Here is a 22,230-nt window from a genome sequence, read left to right as displayed (position 1 = left end):
TCCAGCCATTCCCTGGATGCTGACCCTACCCTGGCACTGCTCCAGCCATTCCCTGGGTGCTGTCCCTGCCCTGGCACAGCTCCAGCCATTCCCTGGGTGCTGTCCCTGTCCTGGCACAGCTCCAGCCATTCCCTGGGTGCTGTCCCTGCCCTGACACAGCTCCAGCCATTCCCTGGGTGCTGTCCCTGCCCTGACACAGCTCCAGCCATTCCCTGGGTGCTGTCCCTGCCCTGGCACAGCTCCAGCCATTCCTTGGATGCTGTCCCTGCCCTGGTACAGCTCCAGCCATTCCCTGGGGGCTGTCCCTGCCCTGGCACAGCTCCAGCCATTCCCTGGGTGCTGTCCCTGGTCCCCACAGAGCAGAGCTCAGTGCCTGCCCCTCCTCTGCCCCTGCCAAGGGAGTTGTCCGTGCACTGAGGTCTCCCCTCAGTCTCCTCTTCTCCAGCTGAACACACCAAGTGCTCTCAGTGCCCTCACACGCTGCCCCTCCAGGCCCTTCCCCATCTTCTTTGCCCTCTGGGTTTACACAAAGGTTTACAAGAGCAGAGGAAAATTCTTCCTTAAGCTCCTATGGAATATTTTCCCAACATTCCATAAGGACATAAGGAAGAATTTCCCCTTGCTCATGAAAAGTTCTGTGTAAACCGTGTGTTCAACTGTTTCCTTCTTGCTTTTGAAAAGCTCCCAGAAGATGCCCAGAGAGCTGGCAGGATATGGTTTTATTACCATTTGAATGCATATCAATAAATCAATATTAAGACCTATTAGTGATAATCACTGAAAATATAAGACTGCTTTAAAGAGAGTCAATTTTACCTTAAAATGCAATTATTTGGAGGCAAGAATAATATGTTCATTTGTGTACAGCCCAGTTGCTCAGAGAAGCTGTGGCTGTCCCACCCCTGGAATTGTCCAAGGCCAGGTTGGACAGGGCTTGGAGCAACCTGGGACAGTGGGAGGTGTCCCTGCCCATGGCAGGGGGTGGGATGGGATGACCTTTAAGGTCCCTTCCAGCCCACACCACTCCATGATTCATCATGGCAGCTGCTCCCAGCCAAGGGACTCTGGAGTCTTTTCCACCTCCATCTTATGGGGGTTTTCACTCCATCATTTACTCTTCAGTGCCCAATTTATCTTTCTCTGAAAGTCATTTATCTCCTTTCTCCATCAAACGACTCCTTGCCTTCCATTTATTCCTTTTTTCTCCCACTCTTCCCAATCTTTACCATTTCCCACCAAAGTTTTCTCACCCATTGAACTTTCACCAGAAACATACCAAGGAAACTCCACATTCACAGAGTTAAACACAATGAAAACATGAACAGACACCAAAGAATTAGAAAAATCATAATTAAAAAGGACTCCTGCACATCTCACCAAGTTGAAACAACAGGAATTTGGGTTTGTATCTCTATTATGAAAAAAAATACTTCCATGAGAAGAGGTCTAAGCACCTTCTTCTCATTCCTGTGTAGACTGAGCAGCCCAGGGGTGCTGTGGGGGTGTAACAGAGAGGAGACTGTCCCAGAGAATGTAGAACTGGCACAGAAGGCCAACTCCAAAACTCTTGGAATTGGGGGGTTAAGAGGGAGAAAATGCAGTGAATGTGAAAGAAGGTAAAGGAAAAGCAACACAAGAGCAGGACAGAAGGAACTCCAGGAGATGAAGGGCAGCAGAAACATCAGGATGATGCCCTGGCAGGGTGTGAAGCCCACCTGTCTCATTGGAGAAGCAGGTTTTGTGGAACTTGCCCATGTAGAACTCCAGCCCAATGATGGCAAACATCACGATGGCAAAGAAGAGGAGCAGCCCGATCTGAAGCAGCGGCACCATCGCCTTCATGATGGACTTGAGGACAACCTGCAGGCCTGTGGGGACAAGGGAGACATCAGAGAGGGAAGGGAAATGAGGGCTTGGGCTGGGGGAAAGGTGGAAGAGAGGGGTTGGCCAAGGGAAATTTGGGATTGCCAGTACCACCAAAGCTCCTTTTCCAGGGTGCCACAAAATTAATGCTGTGGCCATAGAATCACAGAATGGATTGGGTTGGAAAAGACCTCTGAGATCATCAAGTCCAACCCTTGGGCCAACTCCAGTCCCTTTACCAGATCATGGCACTCAGTGCCACGGCCAAGCTCAGTTGAAAAACCTCCAGGGATGGGGAATCCACCCCTTCTCTGGGCAGCCCATTCCAATCCCTGAGCACTCTCTCTGCAAAGAATTTCTTTCTGCTCTCCAACTTCAATTTCCCCTGGCAGAGCTTGAGCCCATCGTGCCCCCTTGTCCTATTGCTGAGTGCCTGGGAGAAGAGACCAACCCCCACCTGGCCAGAACTTCCCTTCAGGCAGTTCCAGACAGTGCTGAGGTCACCTCTGAGCCTCCTCTTCTCCAGGCTGAACACCCCCAGCTCCCTCAGCCTCTCCCCACAGCACTTGTGCTCCAGTCCCTTCTCCAGCCTTGTTGCTCTTCTCTTCTCACTTGGGTTGGAAGAGACCTCTGAGATCACCAACCCTTGATCCAACCCTACTGTGATCACTCTGGCACTCTGTGCCCTGGGCTGGTGATCACAGTGGGGTTGGATCAAGACATGGTGGATTCTCTGTCCCTGGAGGTGTTCCAGAGGACACTCAGTGCCACATCCAGTCCCTTCTCCAGCCTCGTTGCTCTTCTCTGGCCCCGCTCCAGCCCCTCAATCTCTTGCCTCAACTGAGGGGCCCAGAACTGAACACAACACTCAAGGTGTGGCCTCCCCAAGGCAGAGTCCAGGGGAAGGGTCACTGCCCTGGGCCTGCTGGCCACGCTAGTTTGGATCCAGGCCAGGATCCCATTGGCCTTCTTGGCCATAATGAGCTCAAGGGCAGGAGAGACAATCAGGGGTTTTGTTTTTATGGTGTCTGTCCTTCAGGTGACACATTCAAAGGTGAAACAAAAAAGGTTTTTTCCTGAAGTGGAGTCCTGGGACTGAGCCTGGAGCTGAACCAGGTGCTCAGGGCACATCCTGCAGCCATGTGGGTGCAGCAGCAGAGCTGGGCATGGCACTGCTGCCCCTCTCCCAGGGAGTGCTGGGCTCACCAGGAGCTGCCTCTCCCTTCAGAGCAGAACAGCCACGATGCTGCTGCTGGAGGAACAAACCTTGTCTCCAGGGCCATCCATCCCTGGCTTTTTCAGCAGCACTAAGACTCATTTTCAATTAAAACCACGGGAGATAAAGCCAGAGAGGATGCAGAGATGGAGGAGGCAGATAATGTCAAAGAAAATGCTCACAACAAAAAACCTGCAGTGATAAGCAGCAGCTGCCTTGGTGGCCTGTCCTGAGGGGTGAACAATGAAGGATCATCCTTGTCCTGCCACTTTGTCCAGCACTAGTGAGGTCAATGTGGGTACATGCAGAAAAAAAAGGCATGAAGGTCTGTTGGGAAAAATACTGAGGGTGTAGAAGGGAAGGGTGGTTGAACCTCAAGGTTGTACATTTACTGCAGGGAAAAAAAAAACCACCAGGAGCTTTCACAGCATCCCTAAAAACCTGAGAGCAAATAACGTGTGGAACTGTTGTGCTGGTTCAGGAAACATCACCAGAACATTTCTTGGGGGGAAAGTGTCCCACACCAGGACAGGGACAGCTCTGAGGGGCCACCTCTGATGTCCTTGGACATCATTACCACACCTTGCACAGGCAAGAAGTCCATGGAAAAACAGCCAACAACACTCCCTTATTCAAGGTCCTGTTAAAAAATGAGACCTTTCCCAAGTCCAGCCAAGGAGCTCTCCTATGTGGGAATTCAGAGTCAAGCCCTGCCCATGAGAGGATGCTGATTGCAGGAAATTTTAGGGCAGTTATTACAAAGCATAACCTCTTGCTGGATGTCCACAGCCCCAAAGTTTCAGTCCTGAAGCAGCCAGGGAGGTGGCAGAGCTGGTGCCCCAACCCTCATGCCAGGAGGAGATGGCACTGACTGGCTGATGCAGAGCCCACCAGAGCATCCAACAGAGCTGCAGTTCCCTCAGTGGGGCAAATAGAAAGGCCTGGTGTGAGGACTGGGATGGTTTCAGGGCATCAACAGGGCTTGGTGGAGCCCTCACTGGAGCAAAGAGCCTTCAGGTTAACACATAAAATATGAGAAGTTGCCCACTGAGTAGAAAAGGCCAAGTCCCACCTGCTCTTTTCCTTCATTTTATCCCCTTATTTAAAGGGTAAAATCCCCAGCCCGAGATCAAAACCATCAAAACATCCAAGCTCAGGCCTGGGGGCCTGAAAACTGCAAAATTTGGGTTTAAGATCTTCACACCCCAGAGAATTGATCCAACCCCAAAGGCAAAGGGAAGTTCTGGCCAGGTGGGGGTTGGTCTCTTCTCCCAGGCACTCAGCAATAGGACAAGGGGGCACGATGGGCTCAAGCTCTGCCAGGGGAAATTGAAGTTGGAGAGCAGGAAAAACTTCTTTGCAGAGAGAGTGCTCAGGGATTGGAATGGGCTGCCCAGAGAGGGGGTGGATTCCCCATCCCTGGAGGTTTTTCAGCTGAGCTTGGCCGTGGCACTGAGTGCCATGATCTGGTAAAGGGACTGGAGTTGGACCAAGGGTTGGACTTGATGATCTCAGAGGTCTTTTCCAACCCAATTGATTCTGGGATTCTATGACAAGAGGGCACAGCTCAAGCTCTGCCAGGGAAGGTTTAGGTTGGATATTATAAAGAAATTCTTTGCAGAGAGAGTGCTCAGGCATTGGAATGGGCTGCCCAGAGAGGGGGTGGATTCCCCATCCCTGGAGGTTTTTCAGCTGAGCTTGGCCGTGGCACTGAGTGCCATGATCTGGTAAAGGGACTGGAGTTGGACCAAGGGTTGGACTTGATGATCTCAGAGGTCTTTTCCAACCCAATCCATTCTATGATTCTATGATTTTATGATAAAGGGTTTCCTGAGACCAATCCCTGCCCCTCACCTTCAATTTTGGGAAACAAAGTAGGGTGAGAGAAAACCATCCCAGCTAAGAAAACACAGCTCAGAAAAGTGTGCCCAGAAGCCCCCGAGCCCCTCGTGCCAGGGGGTGCCAATGTCCTGCCACTCACTTGGGATTCCCGACACGAGTTTCAGGGGGCGCAGCACTCGGACGGCTCTCAGCGTGCGCAGGTCGAAGTCGGTGCCAGCAGTTGCCAGAATCCTAAAAAAAAAAAAAGAAAAAAAGGGGGAGAAAAATTGAGATTAAATGCAAATTTCTCTTGCCCAAGCGTGGATTAGTGTCGTGCTTTATAGCTGTGGTCACTTTGTAAATGATCTGCAGTGAAACCCAGAGATTCACACACTCCAACCTTGCCCGGACTGACAAAAATTCCACCTTCTCTGCCTGCCCCTGGGGCTGTTGGCACATCATCCTGTCACCAAAGAGCTGCACTCCCTGGCATGAAAAGCACAAACCACTTCCCAGGAGGAGTAACAGAGAGGGAACTAAACCCCTCAGCTACACCAGAAATTACCTGCCTGTAATAAATTCAGAAATCAAAGTGGGGTTGGATCAAGGGTTGGACTTGATGATCTCAGAGGTCTCTTCCAACCCAACTGATTCTATGATTCTACAATTCTCTAAAATTCCCCAAGTACTGATGGTGTTTTCCCAATATCTGAAGCAGTTTCTAGTAATGAAGTTTACTTTATTTTTGTCTTCTTGAAGGAGAATATTCAGAGCAGGGTGCAAGTATTTCCTGACATAAACAGAAACTCTGATAAGAAATACAGCCCCCAAACCAGAATGATTCTTAAAAATGAAATGGCTTCAGTGTTTCAGGTGGTAGCAAAGGAAGAAATATTGTCCACAAGCCACAGTGATGGAAACTCCTCAAGCAAAGGCTCTGTAAAAACACACTCTGCCCACCAGCAAAGCCACGTTCATTAATTACTGCAGCACTTCCTCTGATGCTTCAGCAAAAATATTCTTCATCTCAGACAGCACTTCCCTGGGGGGTGGACTTGATGATCTTGGAGGTCTTTTACAACTTAAAAAACTCTCTAACCCAAGCCAACCATGCAGCTGAGTCAGACCAGACCCTCTCACCAGCCCCCAAACCCCTGCACCATTTACAGGGATTGGGAGCAACTGCCTTTGATTTGTTATCTCTGCTCCCCAGGTTGTTCTGCCAAGATGGAATTGGCTGATCCACCAGCCCACCAGTGGGGTCTGCAAGCCCCCAACCACCTGGTATCAGATGCCTGAGGTGCCCACCACTGCTGAAAGAACTGCCCAACCTTCACCATCATCCAGTGCTTGGCCAACCCTTCCCTGGGAGCTACAGCAACAACAGGGACTCCTAAGCCCGGCTGAAAAGTGGCATCCTGGCACTGCCACAGGCCATGGGCAGGGCTGGCAGAAGCCTGCCAGGCTCAGGCAGTGAATCCCAGGGGATATTTTGCTCCCTGGCACAGCAAGTGCCCCGTGCTGGGGCACAGAGATGCTCAGGCACTCAGCAATAGGACAAGGGGGCACGATGGGCTCAAGCTCTGCCAGGGGAAATTGAAGTTGGAGATCAGAAAAAAACTTCTTTGCAGAGAGAGTGCTCAGGGATTGGAATGGGCTGCCCAGAGAGGGGGTGGATTCCCCATCCCTGGAGGTTTTTCAGCTGAGCTTGGCCGTGGCACTGAGTGCCATGATCTGGTAAAGGGACTGGAGTTGCCCTTGTCCTGAGCCCGTGTGCCTGGGAGAAGGGACCAACCCCCACCTGGCCAGAACTTCCCTTCAGGCAGTTCCAGACAGTGCTCAGGTCACCTCTGAGCCTCCTCTTCTCCAGGCTGAACACCCCCAGCTCCCTCAGCCTCTCCCCACAGCACTTGTGCTCCAGTCCCTTCTCCAGCCTCGTTGCTCTTCTCTTCTCACTTGGCTTGGAAGAGACCTCTGATTATCAAATCCAACCCTTGATCCAACCCCACTGTGATCACTCTGGCACTCTGTGCCCTGGGCTGGTGATCACAGTGGGGTTGGATCAAGATGTGGTGGATTCTCTGTCCCTGGAGGTGTTTCAGAGGACACTCAGTGCCACATCCAGTCCCTTCTCCAGCCTCGTTGCTCTTCTCTGGCCCCGCTCCAGCCCCTCAATCTCTTTCCTGACCTGAGGGGCCCAGAACTGAACACAACACTCAAGGTGTGGCCTCCCCAAGGCAGAGTCCAGGGGAAGGGTCACTGCCCTGGGCCTGCTGGCCACGCTACTTTGGATCCAGGCCAGGATCCCATTGGCCTTCTTGGCCACCTGGGCACACTGGTGGCTCCTGTTGAGCTTCCTGTCCCTCAGTCCCCCCAGGTCCCTCTACCTGGCTGCTCTCCAGCCACTCTGTGCCCAGCCTGGAGCGCTGCAGGGCTTGGGGTGGCCAAAGGGCAGGACCTGCACTTGGCCTTGGTGAACTTCATCCCATTGGAATCAGCCCATCTCTCCAGTCTCTCCAGATCCCTCTGCAGAGCCCTCCATCCTTCCAGCAGGTCGACACTCCCTCCCAACTTGGTGTCATCAGCAAATTTGCTGATGATGGACTCAATCCCCTCATCTAAATCATCAATACAGATGTTAAACAGGTTAAATAGACCCCTGAGGACACCACTGGTGACCAGCTGGACACAGCCCCATTCACCAGCACTCTCTGGGCCCGACCTTCCAGCCAGCTCCTGACCCAGCAGAGGGTACACCTGTCCAGGCCATGGGCTACCAGCTTTTCCAGGAGTATATTATGGGAGACAGTGTCAAAGGCCTTGCTGAAGTCCAGATAGACACATCCACAGCCTTCCCCTCATCCACCAGGTGGGTCACCTGATCATAAAAAGATGAAGAGGACCAAGAAATAAACTATCAGAAAAAGCCATAAAATGAGATGCACTCAAGTGATTTATTTAACTATAGGGGTTGAAGCCCCATAAAAGCCCCTAAAAGGCTCAACTGAGAGCTGTGTCTGTGGAGCTCAGGCAGTGACAGATAATTCTGCTCTGTGCCCTGCAGGATGGCTGCACACCCAGCAGAGGGGTCGTGGCCATGGAGGGAGCACAACCAGCACAGCCACACCGGGATAAAATCCCTGTCCTTGACTCTCTGCCTGGCTTGGCCCTCCAAGGCCAGGGAAGAGCAGGCTCAGCATTGCTGGGCGGAAAGGGCCAGACTCCCTCGGCAGGAGGGGCTGGAGAGCAGGAAAACACCTGCTGAGATGTTGGATGGCAAGAGGCAAAAGCAAGCCAGGACCTGAGGAGTTGAGTAGCTCTCCTATAGGACACCTGTTCCCACATTTTCCCGACCTTAAAATTCCCATGACATCAGCTCCATGGATGCAGTTTGAGCACAAGCAACGGGAGACAATTTAAACGAAGAACCATCACATGCAGAGACTTCTAATCTCATCAGCTGCTCCCATGCCAGTGATTTCATTCCTCTTCTCCCTTCCCTCCATCCTCACAGCTTAATTACTCCCAAACCCATGTGGGGTGGGAATAACACTTCAAGTCAGAGGATAATCTTCACCATCCACCTTGGATGTTGCTCCCAACAGCACAATTAGTCTCCAGTGAGCCAAGATGGATTTGTGCTGTCCTCAGGCTGGTTCCTGGTACCAGCTGAGGGAAGGGCTGCTTGGTGCAGTTATTGTTTTGTTTGAAATTCAAAGAGGAAATGGGAGGGAATGGGAGACACCATCAATTAGCTCTGTGGTGCCAGTAAATATTCCAGTGGTTTGAAGTCTTCATGCCAGAGTTTTCCTCCTTAAAAACATCCTGCTGGAATTGTGGGAACACTCACACCCAATTCCCCAGCCCAAAACCCTGAAGGGTCATTAATGCCCAGCTCACTGGCACTGGCATTGCCCAGCCAGCCCACACAGCCCACCATGTGCCATGGCTGGGCAGCTGGGCCATGGATGGTGGCACAGCCCAGTCACATCACCCAAACCATCTGTGCCCAAAGAGCTGAGCTGGCCCTGCTGCTCTGCCCAGGAATCAGTGACTGGAAAACAAAACAGCCCTGGCCAGACTTTGCCTAGAGAAGAAAAGGAAAAAAACCAGCTGAGTGCTAAACAAAGTCCCTCTGGGGGGAAAAGTCACAGAATCCCAGACTGGTTTGGGTTGGAAGGGACCTTAAAGATGACCCAATCCCACCCCCTGCCATGGGAAGGGACACCTTCTACTAGCCCAGGTGGCTCCAAGCCCTGTCCAACCTGGCCTTGGACACTCCCAGGGATGGGGCAGCCAAAGCTTCTCTGCCCAACCTGTGCCAGGGCCTGCCCACCCTCACAGGGAAGGATTCCTTCCCAATATCCCATCTATCCCTGCCCTCTGGCAGTGGGAAGCCATTCCCTGTGTCCTGTCCCTCCATTCCTTGTCCCCAGTCCCTCTCCAGCTCTCCTGGATCCCCTCTGGGCTCTGAAAGGGGCTCTCAGGTCTCCCTGGAGCCTTCTCTTCTCCAGGTGAACACGCCCAGCTCTCCCAGCCTGGCTCCAGAGTAGAGAAGCTCCAGCTCTTGGAGCACCTTTGTGACCTCCTCTGGATCTTCTGCAGCAGAAACAGAAGACCAAGGGGATGAGGAGGCATCTCTTGGTCTAAACACCCATTTTGAACCTTGCAGGTAAGGGAGGGAGGTGGTGAGAAGGCCCAGGTGGGCACCAGCACCTTTCTGGGTGCTGCAGCCTTGGCACCCTCTGTGCCCACAGCCACAGCTCTGCAGCCCCAGCCAGGCCATGCCAAGAGTGGAACTGGGGCACAGAGGGCCTTGGGGCTTTCTGAAGTGTTCCAGAGTCAGCATCCAACCCAGGAGCCCTTGGGGTCTTGCAAAGGCTCCACCAGCAGCAGCTGGAGCACAACAAAGCAGCTCAGGAGCTGTGCCAGGACAGAGATGGGGCCTCTTCTCCCTACAAAAGCAAAGCTCATTTACAGCTGCTCACCAGTCCAGTCCCCTAAACTGCTCCCAGCCATGCCTGGAAAAATATCCCAGTGAGGGAAAGACCTTAATTAACTTTCATGGCATTTGCCAAAGTGCCACCTTTCTGTTTTGCTTTTCCCCCTGCACCAGCTGAAAGCTGCCAGGAGCCACTGTGAGTTAGGTCAGAACAAGAGGGGAATTGTCATTAAAAATAAGAGAAAGAGAGAGATCAAAGGAAGCAGCTGACAAGCACATCCCAACAATGCTGCTGAAACATCCCTGGCTGCACAGCCAAGAGCTGAGAACAAAGCAGAGGTGATGGGGGAGCCGATGCTGGAAGAGGAAATCAGCTGGAAAAGGTTAAAAAAAATGTTCAAGCAGAAGATTTTAGGTGATAACCTCCCAAGGACTAAATGGCTTGATCTGCAGCCCTTTCTGTATCTTAATGGGTTGTACAGAAACACTGAGATGGGATCTGATGCTTTTGATAGCACTTCAAGTGTGTGAGTGCAACAAAACCTCATTAAACAAGTCCCTTGGTGTAATTTGCCTTTTTGATGAGCAGAACAGCTGAACACCAAAGCTCTGCTGCTGGGCAGGACCTGGGTGGGCATAGCCCTGCCAGCCCTGGGTGGGCACAGCCTTGCCGGCCCTGAGTGGGCACAGCCCTGCCAGCCCTGGGTGGGCATAGCCCTGCCAGCCCTGGGTGGGCACAGCCCTGCCAGTCCTGGGTGGGCACAGCTCTGCCAGCCCTGGGTGGGCATAGCCCTGCCAGCCCTGGGTGGGCACAGCTCTGCCAGCCCTGGGTGGGCATAGCCCTGCCAGCCCTGGGTGGGCACAGCCTTGCCAGCCCTGGGTGGGCACAGCTCTGCCAGCCCTGGGTGGGCACAGCCCTGCCAGCCCCGAGGCCTCACTGCCCCTATAACTTGGTTAAAATCTGCTTTCTCTGTCTCCCCTCCACCAACCAGCTCTGAGTGACATCCCTCCTCCCTCCCCAGAGCCAGATGTGTGAGAAATGCTGGAGAATTTGGATTCCAGCAAAGCCTGGAATAAATTACGAGAGCAGCTGATTCTTTGGGGTATAAAAGAAAGCAAAGAACGAAAGGAAAGTTCCTTTGCTGGGTGTTATGGGAAGATAAATAATTAGGAATGCATTTCTTTTAGATTCCTGGGAGCTCAGGGTTGCTGGGCAGAAAAATCCCAGATAAAGGAATCTCCTCATGGAAACCCTGACCAAAGAAAATGCCTTGGAACAACTTCAGTTTTAGACCCAGAGCTCTAAATCCCGAGGAATGGAGTGGGGAAAAGCTCACCCTGCTCCCTCAGGATCATCCCCACCTTGCCCTCCTCCTGCTTTAAAGGCCTTTCAGTGGCTTTATTTCCCTTTTCCAGGTGCCAGACTGTGCTTTGCATCTCCCCCAAGGCAGAGGGCACAAACAGGGGCGATGCCCCGAGCCACAGCCAAAAGCAGAGGGTCAGAAATGCAGATTTTCTGGGCATTTCAGCACTCAGAGGAGCAGCCCAGCTCGGGTCCAGCACCCAGTGATGTCCTGCCCAACACCTGCAGGGCATGGGGCACATTTCCCTGCCAGCCTGTCTCAATGGCAGCAGAGGTGGGGTGGGATGTGCAGGCAGAGCTGGAGGTGGTTCCAAGCCCAGCAGCTTCAGCGTGTCAGGTAACAAAGAGCTGGAAGGATGAGGAACTCAGAGCCATCAACACCTCCCAGGGGACCTCCCCACTGGGCAACACCCGTGCCAGGGCAGGTTCTGCTACAGGAGGAACCACCGGCATAAACTGTTGGCTTTTTTAATGTAATCTTGCTATTTTCTTATTAACTTCAGTCCTAGAAAGTAAGTGGAGACAGTGATTTTTTGAGTTCCTAAGAACCAATTCAATCCCTTCAGCAGGATTAGGAGAAAGACTGAACACTCTGCAGACAAATTCCCTCAAACAAGGACAAACCCAGCAGCTGGTTATGGAAAGAGGGAGAAACTGGCACTTCTTCCCCACAGATTCAACCCCACCTTGGCAGCATCAAGCCCAAAATACCTGACAGAGAGAAAACTCCAGTAAGTCCCCCCACCCCATTCCCAGAGCCTGACTCTCAGTGACCCCAGAAAATGTAGTCCAATGGGAAAAACAATTAAAATGAACATCTTAATGAGTGTTGACTGAGTAGCTTAAAGATATTTCCCCCTCTGTGGGAGGACCATGGACTGACTGTCACCTCTATCCATGACTGTGTTCCACCTATTCCTTCCTAATGTCTCTCCTGCTGTCCAGGGACTGGAGGAGGCATTTCAAAAGCAATATTAGATCCTCCTGGCACTGATGTCACCCAGAACATCAACAGCACACAGGCAGCACTGTGGAGAAGGAGGTGCCACAGTCTCTGTCACCTCCTTTTCTCACATGGACAGCAGACAGTGAAGGTGTGGCAGTGGATGAAGCCAATGAGAAGGACTCTCAGGGAGGAGGCCCAACAACTGCACACACTGGAAGCTGCAGAAGGACACAGGGAGGGTTGGCAGGGGAGGGGTGTGCCAAGGGGCACCTCAGTGCACCCAAAATGACTCCAGGGCATCGCTCAGCCCTGCACTGGGGGTGTGAGCTGGCTGATTGCCCCACCCAGGGCTTGAGGGCATCGCTTGCCCTCCTTTCCTCACATGGACAGCAGACAGTGAAGGTGTGGCAGTGGATGAAGCCAATGAGAAGGACTCTCAGGGAGGAGACCCAACAACTGCACACACTGGAAGCTGCAGAAGGACACAGGGAGGGTTGGCAGGGGAGGGGGGTGTGCCAAGGGGCACTTCAGTGCACCCAAAACGACTCCAGGGCATCGCTCAGCCCTGCACTGGGGGTGTGAGCTGGCTGATTGCCCCACCCAGGGCTTGAGGGCATCGCTTGCCCTCCTTTCCTCACATGGACAGCAGACAGTGAAGGTGTGGCAGTGGATGAAGCCAATGAGAAGGACTCTCAGGGAGGAGACCCAACAACTGCACACACTGGAAGCTGCAGAAGGACACAGGGAGGGTTGGCAGGGGAGGGATGTGCCAAGGGGCACCTCAGTGCACCCAAAACGACTCCAGGGCATCGCTCAGCTCCGCACTGGGGGTGTGACCTGGCTGATTGCCCCACCCAGGGCTTGAGGGCAGCACACAGGAGACATCCAGCCAAGGGGTGCCCCTGAGCCCTGCCCTTGCATGTGGCAGCTGCTCTGCTCAGCTGGCACACACTGGGACTGTGGTGGCACGACTGGCAGTGCCACGGCCCCGGGTCTGCCAGCAAGCAGTGACTGCAGCAGTTGGAAGGGTGCCCCTTTCCACTCAGTTGGGTTTCATGGTGTGTGAGCTTTATCTTGACTACCCAAGACATGGAGTGGACACCAGGCTTGAGCTGATAAGTGGATGTAACGTGCTAATTGCAGCGTTTAATTGATGGCATGATCGGGTTGGCTCCATCACTCCACTCTGGGCTCTCACCCCCAGAGTCCCTCCCACACAACAGGAATGGGATGGGATCTGCTTTACCTGGAACTTTAATCCCAGCTCTGATTTTCTTCCTTCATTCCTCTTAAAATTCATCCTTGATTACAAACTTATGAAATGATTTCTATATACTGAGGAAATAAAAATATTCACCAGCACAGGGATTCAGAGGCACGAAGAGCCAATCCATGAGAGCCAATCCCTCAATCCATGAGGGGGGATCTCAGCAGTCCAGACAAATATCTCCAAAGGGTGCCAAGAGGATGGTGCCAGGCTCTGCTCAGTGGTGCCCAGCAAGAGGATGAGGAGCAATGGCCATAAAAGAAAACTCAAGTTCCACCTCAACATGAAGAAGAACTTCTTTCCATGGAGGTGGCAGAGCCCTGGAACAGCTGCCCAGGGAGAGGGTGGAGTGTCCTATCTGGAGACATTCCCAACCCACCTGGATGTGTTCCTGTGCCACCCACTCTGGGAGTGGTTTGGACTGGATGGTCTCCAGAGGGCCCTTCTGTGGTTCCCTGTGATTGGAGATGGTGGGGGGGAGACTTATGCTTATTTTACTTATGCTTATTTTGCTTATGCTTATTTTACTTATGCTTATTTTATTAATTAGTGTTATTAATTGATATACCTATCATAGTAGTATAAAATTCACTGTGTAACATACAGCAAAACTCACAAGGTACAAACCTGTCCTTGAAGATGCCACACCAAGAGGCCCCAGAGCCTCTTGGACCAATTAAAACATCCAGGATACCCCATGAAATGAAGATAAATCAGAAAACATGTCCAAAGAATAAGATAAGTCCAATAAACCAGTTACAGTTGCCAACAGGTCCGGTTTGAAGCAGTTTTGAGCAAAAGGTGAAAAGTTCACCAGAGGAAGACCATTAACTTCATCCCCAAAGACCACCAGAGAATCACCAGGAGGAAAAGTGCAGGCACAAGGAGTGGCACAGGGTGGAGAAAATGGAAATCAGTTCCTGAATAACCCTGCCTTCTCGAAGAAAATAATGTTTATGCATGAGAAGTAATGAATATGTACAAGTCACTTGCATATAAACCAGTTGTTAAGTCGACCAGGTGTTCTTGGAGAAGCCATCCCCCCTCCTGCACCCGGGCCTGGAATAAACATCCCTCTCTATAACCTGACTGGATAGAGAGTCTGCTTTCTGTATGACCCTGGGCTCACCCCCAAGGGGTGCATTGCTGAGCCTTCTGTGTGTGTGGCTCGGCTTTGCGAACGAAGCTTTGGGCAGGGCTGTCCCCACGTGCCCTTCCAGCCTGCGCAGTGGATTTCAGGTGAGGCTCAGCCTGCGCAGAACTGGCCCCACCGTTTCAGTCCTGAGGTTCATCTGCCACGGCCGAGTGAGCTTGGACGGTGCCAGTGAAGTTCCTCAGGACTAGAACCTACAGCCCCCGGCATTGCCCAGGAGGTCTCCCATCCAAGTACTAATCCGGGGCTGACCCTGCTGAGCTTCTGAGATCTGACGGGATCGGATGTCAGGGGGGCATTAACTGCCTACCTGACTGGGTAGAGAGTCTGCTTTCCACAAAACACCTGGGCTCACCCCCAAGGGGTGCATTGCTGAGCCTTCTGTGTCTGTGGCTCGGCTTCTCGAACGAAGCTTTGGGCAGGGCTGTCCCCACGTGCCCTTCCAGCCTGCGCAGTGGATTTCAGGTGAGGCTCAGCATGTGCAGAACTGGCCCCACCGTTTCAGTCCTGAGGTTCGTCTGCCATGGCCGAGCGAGCTTGGACAGTGACAGTGAAGTCCTCAGGACTGTCTACAGCCCCCGGCATTGCCCAGGAGGTCTCCCATCCAAGTACTAATCCGGGGCTGACCCTGCTGAGCTTCCGAGATCTGACGGGATCGGATGTCAGGGAGACATTTAACTGCCTGGAAGGCTCATTAAATCTGCCCCCAGCCCAGGGAGGAACACAAACTGCCTCCTCCTCCTCCTCCTCTTTGCATGGCAGGAACGCTCCAGAGTCCCGGGAGGAGACACAGCAAAAGCAGAGCAGAGTCCCCTCCCCAAAGCACCTGCAACCTACTTTTCTGCCTGTAATTCCTGAGCCAGGCTCCAGGGAGAAGCCAGGCAGAGGAGCATCTGCAGCCAAACACTCTCTGCAACAACAAGACGCAGCAGCCAAACAGTGTGTGACACTCAGACACCCCACAGGAGGTTCTGCAGAGGGCTTGGCTCCTGCCCAGCATGAAGGAAAATATTCTGATTATGAGACAATTGCTCAACTAAGTCCTTGTTGCTGCTGAGCAGGAGAGACACGGGCACAGCACGGGCAGGGCAGGAGAGGAGGCTCCTTTCCAGGCAGCACTGGCAGCTGGCAGGGAAATGCACGTCCCAAAAAACATTCCAGGGAGCTCAGGCTGGGAAAACTGAGCACAGAGGAGTTAAAACCATCCGGCACTTCATTGTGGCTCCAAAGTAGGTCACACCTTGAGCCTCACTCCGTTAACATCACAAAGAAGAGACGCTGCTTTCTGCCCTTGGCATCGAGAGCATCCCGGAATGTGGTTCCAGAGGGTGCTGAGGGCAGAGTTGGGAGCACAAAGCGCTTTCCTGGAGGCTTCTGGTGTCACCCACCCCACCCCATGGTGGAGCTGTGGGGAGGGTTGGCTCAGTAACCAGCAAGACTCTTAAAGAGAGGAATTTCAGGGCCAGCAAAATGTTTTGGGTGGTTTTGTTTTAGGGTAGTGAATTTGGAGAACAGCATTTGGGATTGTTTCTTTTGTGGAGATCTAAAGTGAATTATTCCAGCTTTAAATACACTTTTTGCTGAAAGCAACTCATGTCAAACCTGCAAAGAGTTTGAACTTCATTTAAGGCTGCCCTTTGCGTGAAAATTCCAAACTCCCCAATGCTGAAAATTCCAAAATCCCAATGCCTGAAAATTCCAAACTCCCCAATGCTGAAAATTCCAAACTCCCCAATGCCTGAAAATTCCAAACTCCCAATGCCTGAAAATTGCAAACTCCAAATGCTGAAAATTCCAGACTCCCAATGCTGAAAATTCCAGACTCCCAATGCCTGAAAACTCCAAACTCCCAATGCCTGAAAATTCCAAACACCCAATGCCCGAAAATTCCAAACTCCCCAAAGCCTGAAAATTCCAAACTCCCAATGCTGAAAACTCCAAACTCCCAAATGTCTGAAAATTCCAAACTCCCAAATGCCTTAAAATTCCAAACTCACAAATGTCTGAAAATTCCAAACTCCCCAAAGCCTGAAAATTGCAAACTCCCCATTGCTGAAAACTCCAAACTCCCAACTGAAAATTCCAAACTCCCAAATGCCTGAAAATTCCAAACCCCCAATGCTGAAAATTCCAACCCCCAATGCCTGAAAATTCCAAACTCCCAAATGTCTGAAAACTCCAAACTCCCAAATGCCTGAAAACTCCAAACTCCCAAATGCTGAAAACTCCAAACTCCCAATGCCTGAAAATTCCAAACACCCAATGCCTGAAAACTCCAAACTCCCAAATATGTGAAAATTCCAAACTCCCCAAAGCCTGAAAATTCCAAACTCCCAATGCCTGAAAATTCCAAACTCCCAATGCTGAAAATTCCAAACTCCCAATGCCTGAAAATTCCAAACTCCCAATGCTGAAAATTCCAACCCCCAATGCCTGAAAATTCCAAACTCCCAATGCTGAAAATTCCAAACTCCCAATGCCTGAAAACTCCAAACTCCCAATGCCTGAAAATTCCAAACACCCAATGCCTGAAAATTCCAAACTCCCAACCCCTGTGTGCATGGAAACGTCACCCAAAGCAGGCCCTGCAGGTCACTGCTCTGGCACAAAGCCCGGACCAGCAGCTCTCTGCTCTCTCCAAGCTGGCAGCGCAGAACTGGGCAAAGGGCACGGGCCAGCTGGTGGGTAGATGGGGGATGTGTTTTCCTGCCAGCTGGGCTAGCAGGGCAGCAGGAGACAAGAGGTCTGAGTCACTCAGAAGCACATCTCAAGAATCACAGAATCATAGAATTGATTGGGTTGGAAAAGACCTTCGAGATCATCAAGTCCAACCCTTGATCCAACCCCACTGTGATCACCAGCCCAGGGCACTCTGTGCCCTGGGCTGGTGATCACAGTGGGGTTGGATCAAGACATGGTGGATTCTCACTCAGTGCCACATCCACAGAATCACAGATTGGATTGGGTTGGAAAAGCCCTCTGAGATCATCAAGTCCAACCCTTGGTCCAACTCCAGTCCCTTTACCAGATCATGGCACTCAGTGCCACGGCCAAGCTCAGCTGAAAAACCTCCAGGGATGGGGAATCCACCCCCTCTCTGGGCAGCCCATTCCAATCCCTGAGCACTCTCTCTGCAAAGAATTTTTTTCTTATCTCCAACTTCAATTTCCCCTGGCAGAGCTTGAGCCCATCGTGCCCCCTTGTCCTATTGCTGAGTGCCTGGGAGAAGAGACCAACCCCCACCTGGCCAGAACTTCCCTTCCTCCTCCTTCCCTGCAGCCCCCACCAAGGAGAGCCTCCGTGCCAGGCTGCCCCCAGAGCCGTGGCCAGGGCTGCATTATCTGGAACCAGGACATCCCCCTCTGCATTTGGCCAGTGCCCAGGAGAGGCTGTGCATGGGCTGAGCAGAAAATGTCATCACTATCACATTACATTAGTGTTCAAAAAGCAAAACAAAGAGGTTGGGGATGAGAGCTCAGCCTTCCCCACTGTGGGGCTGAACTGGTGCTGCTGGAGCTGAACTGGTGCTGCTGGAGCTGAATTGGTGCTGCTGGAGCTGAACTGGTGCTGCTGGAGCTGAATTGGTGCTGCTGGAGCTGAACTGGTGCTGCTGGAGCTGAACTGGTGCTGCTGGAGCTGAATTGGTGCTGCTGGAGCTGAATTGGTGCTGCTGGAGCTGAATTGGTGCTGCTGGAGCTGAACTGGTACTGCTGGAGCTGAATTGGTGCTGCTGGAGCTGAACTGGTGCTGCTGGAGCTGAACTGGTGCTGCTGGAGCTGTATGGGAAGGGATGGGGTGAAGGGCAAGGAAAAATCCTTGCCAGGGCTGGGCACATCACTCAGGAGGGCAAGGAGGTTTCTTTTTGGGTTACAGGGCAGGATCAGGTTGGATCTTAGGAAAAGGCTCTTCCCCCAGAGGATGGTGGGCACTGACCAGGCTCCCCAGGGCAGTGGGCACAGCCCCAAGGCTGCCAGAGCTCCAGGAGGGTTTGGATGATGCTCTGAGGGACAGGGTGGGATTGTTGGGGTGTCTGTGCAGGGCCAGGAGTTGGACTGGATGGTCCTGGTGAGTCCCTTCCAGCTCAGGATATTCCATGACACTCTGCACTGTAGACTTTGCCACCAAGCCACCCACTGAGCCACTCACTGGGTTCTGGAATCACAGAACCACAGGAAGAGCTTAGCTAGAAGGGACCCACAAGGATCATGAAGCCCAACCCTCAGCCCTGCACAGACACCCCAACAATCCCACCCTGTGCCCCAGAGAGTCATCCAAACCCTCCTGGAGCTCTGGCAGCCTTGGGGCCATGCCCACTGCCCTGGGGAGCCTGGTCAGTGCCCACCACCCTCTGGGGGAAGGACCTTTCCCTGAGATCCAACCTGACCCTGCCCTGGCACAGCTCCAGCCATTCCCTGGGTGCTGTCCCTGCCCTGGCACAGCTCCAGCCATTCCCTGGGTGCTGTCCCTGCCCTGGCACAGCTCCAGCCATTCCCTGGGTGCTGTCCCTGCCCTGGCACAGCTCCAGCCATTCCCTGGGTGCTGTCCCTGCCCTGGCACAGCTCCAGCCATTCCCTCTGGTTTTGTCTCTGGTTCTGGAGTGCTGGGAGGGATGATCTTCCTCCCAGTCCATCCTCTCCACTCTGCCCCTGCATCACCAAATCCTCTGAGAGCCAGAGATGGGCAGATAACGAGCAAAGATAATAACTTTATTCTTAAAATAAATGGGAAGGTGGAAAGTGGAGACTGAGGTGGTTCTTGCTGCCACATTTGTGCCCAGTGCCCAGCACTCAGCCAGCAAAGCCTTCCTGGCACAGCCAGAGGGGTGAGAACTGGCAGAATGGATGAGCAGCACCACCCACCCCTGGATGTACTTGTGCACTTGACCAGTTAGAGACCCAAACCCACCCATGGACTCAACCAAGCCACCCCAGTGAGTGTTCCACCACACTGACAGGTGTTCCTGGGTTTTTCTTCCTGCAATATCCCAAAATATTGACCAACAACCTGTTCCTGCTGCCACCACCACCCCACTTCACCTCTCCTGCCTGTGCTCAGTGACCTCATCCTCCCAGAACAAGCCTGTGGGGACACGTGTGACCTTCAAGGAGGGACACTCAGGTCCTGCTGGGGAGGAGCAGCACCCAGGCTGTACAACCCAAACCACCAATGAGACATCCAGTGTGGTTTGTGGGTGTCCAAACACCCACCACTTCTTTGGGACTTCTTGCAGTGGCCAGAGGGCACAGCCACAGTCCCTCCATGCAGGAGAAGACCCTCACTCCTCTGCCCACTCTGCCAGCTGGGATGGTCTGCCAGCCTCCTGCCATCCACACACCTCAGGGGCTCTGGTTTCATGGTGTGGGCACTGTGCTCATGCATTCCAGTGGAAGTTCACCACCAGGAGACCATACATGGAGCATTGAGCTCACACAGCTCCTGAAGCTGTGGATGAGCCAGCACTGAGCTCCAGAGGGGCCAGGGCACCAAGAGGATGTGTGTGTGTGTGTGGAATGGCTCCAACTGCTCCTCCATGGGATCCAAGCAGCTCCCTCCTCATCCTCACCCACACCTGCCAACGTGTCTTCCCACACAGCAGCTGGACTCAAGCAAGATGGTGGTGGAGTTGAGTTCAACAACACAATGACCTTGCATCCCATCCACTTCTCCAGTGTCCCTGCAGGAGATTTCTCTGGAGTCCAATTTCTGGAGAAGGACAAAGCCTGGGGTGCCATCAGGGAGCTCTACAAGCTGGGTCTTGTCCCTCTGGAGGGAGGGAGTTGGTTCCCAGCTGTCTCAGACCCTCCACCACAGAGGGTGGTGAGCTCTGGGGGAGGTTCTGCTGCTGAAAGCTCAGACCAAGCAGAGATTTGTGTGTTCCTCACACACCTCCTGTCCAAAGTGCTGCCCCAAAGGACCCCAACTTCAGTGTCTCCCCCCCTGCAGAGGTGCAGTGTCACCACTACTCACAAAATCAGACAGCCCCCAAATCAACAAGGCTGGACTAAAAGCCATGAGATCATTTAAAAAAATAATATTAGGACAATTTGCATTATGATCTCTCAGCTGTTGTGGGCAGCTGGGGTTGTGTTTTCAAGCTTTATTCTACAAACCACAAAAAATACTCACTGAAAGCTGAAACTCCCCTCTTGTCACAAGGATGAACAGAAAGCATCAGATGTCATAACATGACTGGCAATATAATATTTCCTTTTTTTTAAATACACACCTCATTGTCCTTGAAAAGATATAATTATTTTTTTCTTTTTTTAGGTTGTTTTTTTTTCTCTTTTTTTTTTTTTTTGGCCAGAACTATCGTATCAAACATGCAATGTTGTTCTAAAGGAAAACACAGTTTGCCAAGGCATCTAAAATATTGTGCATTCCCTCCATCTGCTTCTGCTAAATAAACCCAGGGCCTTATCTAATATAATGAGTGGATGTTGGCAATAATTGCACAGCCATCTGTACTGTGCTTTCAACCTGTTGCAAGCTGGGCTGTGGACACAAAAACCTCAGAATTTATTCCTTCAGTGTTGAAAACAGAAATTGTGACTTCCCCCAGTTTGTGTTTTTTGGGATGATTTACCCATAACAGCCCCTGTGTTTGGTGCTTTGGGAAGAGTATTTCATGAATGTGAGAAATAAATCCCCTTTTCCTCATGTTTTGTACAGATAAAGCTCCAGGTCTGCAGCTCAGGAGGTTCAGGGCAGTCCCAGGTGGGTCCTGCCTTCAGCACTGAGTCCTGCTGAGGAGGAACATCCCAAAGGAAAGTCCCCAAAAATTTTAATGTGCAATTAAAAAGCCTCTTCTGGCCCCACTCAGCTGCTGGAACCACGACATGCAAGTTGCCATCACCCAAATATTCTGGGGAGTTCACAGGATATCCTGAGCTGGGAGGAACCCACAAGGGTCAAGTCCAACTCGTGTCCCTGGACAATCCCACCATTGCCTGGGAATGTTGTCCAGGCCTCACCTGCTCAAACTGAGCCCATTCCAATGCAAGAGGCCAAACAAATGTTTATTTTTTAAATATTTTAACCCTTATATTGCCCTGTTGGAGTGCAGCAGAGCTGTCACAGTCAAACCAAGCCATCCCCTCATGATCCTCGTGGGTCCCTTCCAACTCAGAGCATCCCTGACTCTGTGATCCCACCATTCCCTGAAAAGCTGAGGAAAGGAGGATAGAGAATCCATGACTCTGATCCCACCATTCCCTGCTGGCAAAGCTGAGGAAAGGAGGATAGAGAATCCATGACTGATCCCACCATTCCCTGCTGGCAAAGCTGAGGAAAAGGGGATAGAGAATCCATGACTGATCCCACCATTCCCTGCTGGCAAAGCTGAGGAAAAGAGGATAGGGAATCCATGACTTTGATCCCACAATTCCCTGCTGGCAAAGCTGAGGAAAAGGGGATAGGGAATCCATGACTTTGATCCCACCATTCCCTGCTGGCAAAGCTGAGGAAAAGCGGATAGAGAATCCATGACTGATCCCACCATTCCCTGCTGGTAAAGCTGAGGAAAAGGGGATAGAGAATCCATGACTGATCCCATCATTCCCTGCTGGCAAAGCTGAGGAAAGGAGGATAGAGAATCCATGACTCTGATCCCACCATTCCCTGCTGGCAAAGCTGAGGAAAGGAGGATAGAGAATCCAT

At 52.1% G+C, this 22,230-nt stretch overlaps 1 protein-coding gene across 1 annotated transcript in view; it reads right to left on the bottom strand.

Moving 5' to 3' along the window:
- Positions 1-22,230, bottom strand: part of LOC139681048 (voltage-dependent N-type calcium channel subunit alpha-1B-like) — a 355,721-nt gene that overhangs the window by 213,432 nt on the left and 120,059 nt on the right. Inside the window, exons 4-5 of the mRNA XM_071574188.1 lie at positions 5,061-5,152; positions 1,716-1,868 (exon numbers count right to left, since the gene is read on the bottom strand). Of these exons, the coding sequence (XP_071430289.1) occupies positions 1,716-1,868; positions 5,061-5,152 (245 nt within the window). The remainder of the gene's footprint in view (positions 1-1,715; positions 1,869-5,060; positions 5,153-22,230) is intronic.

This window comes from Pithys albifrons, chromosome 20 (assembly GCF_047495875.1).
Source record: "Pithys albifrons albifrons isolate INPA30051 chromosome 20, PitAlb_v1, whole genome shotgun sequence".
Lineage (NCBI taxonomy): Eukaryota > Metazoa > Chordata > Aves > Passeriformes > Thamnophilidae > Pithys > Pithys albifrons.
This window is presented reverse-complemented; position numbering and strand designations above follow the sequence as displayed.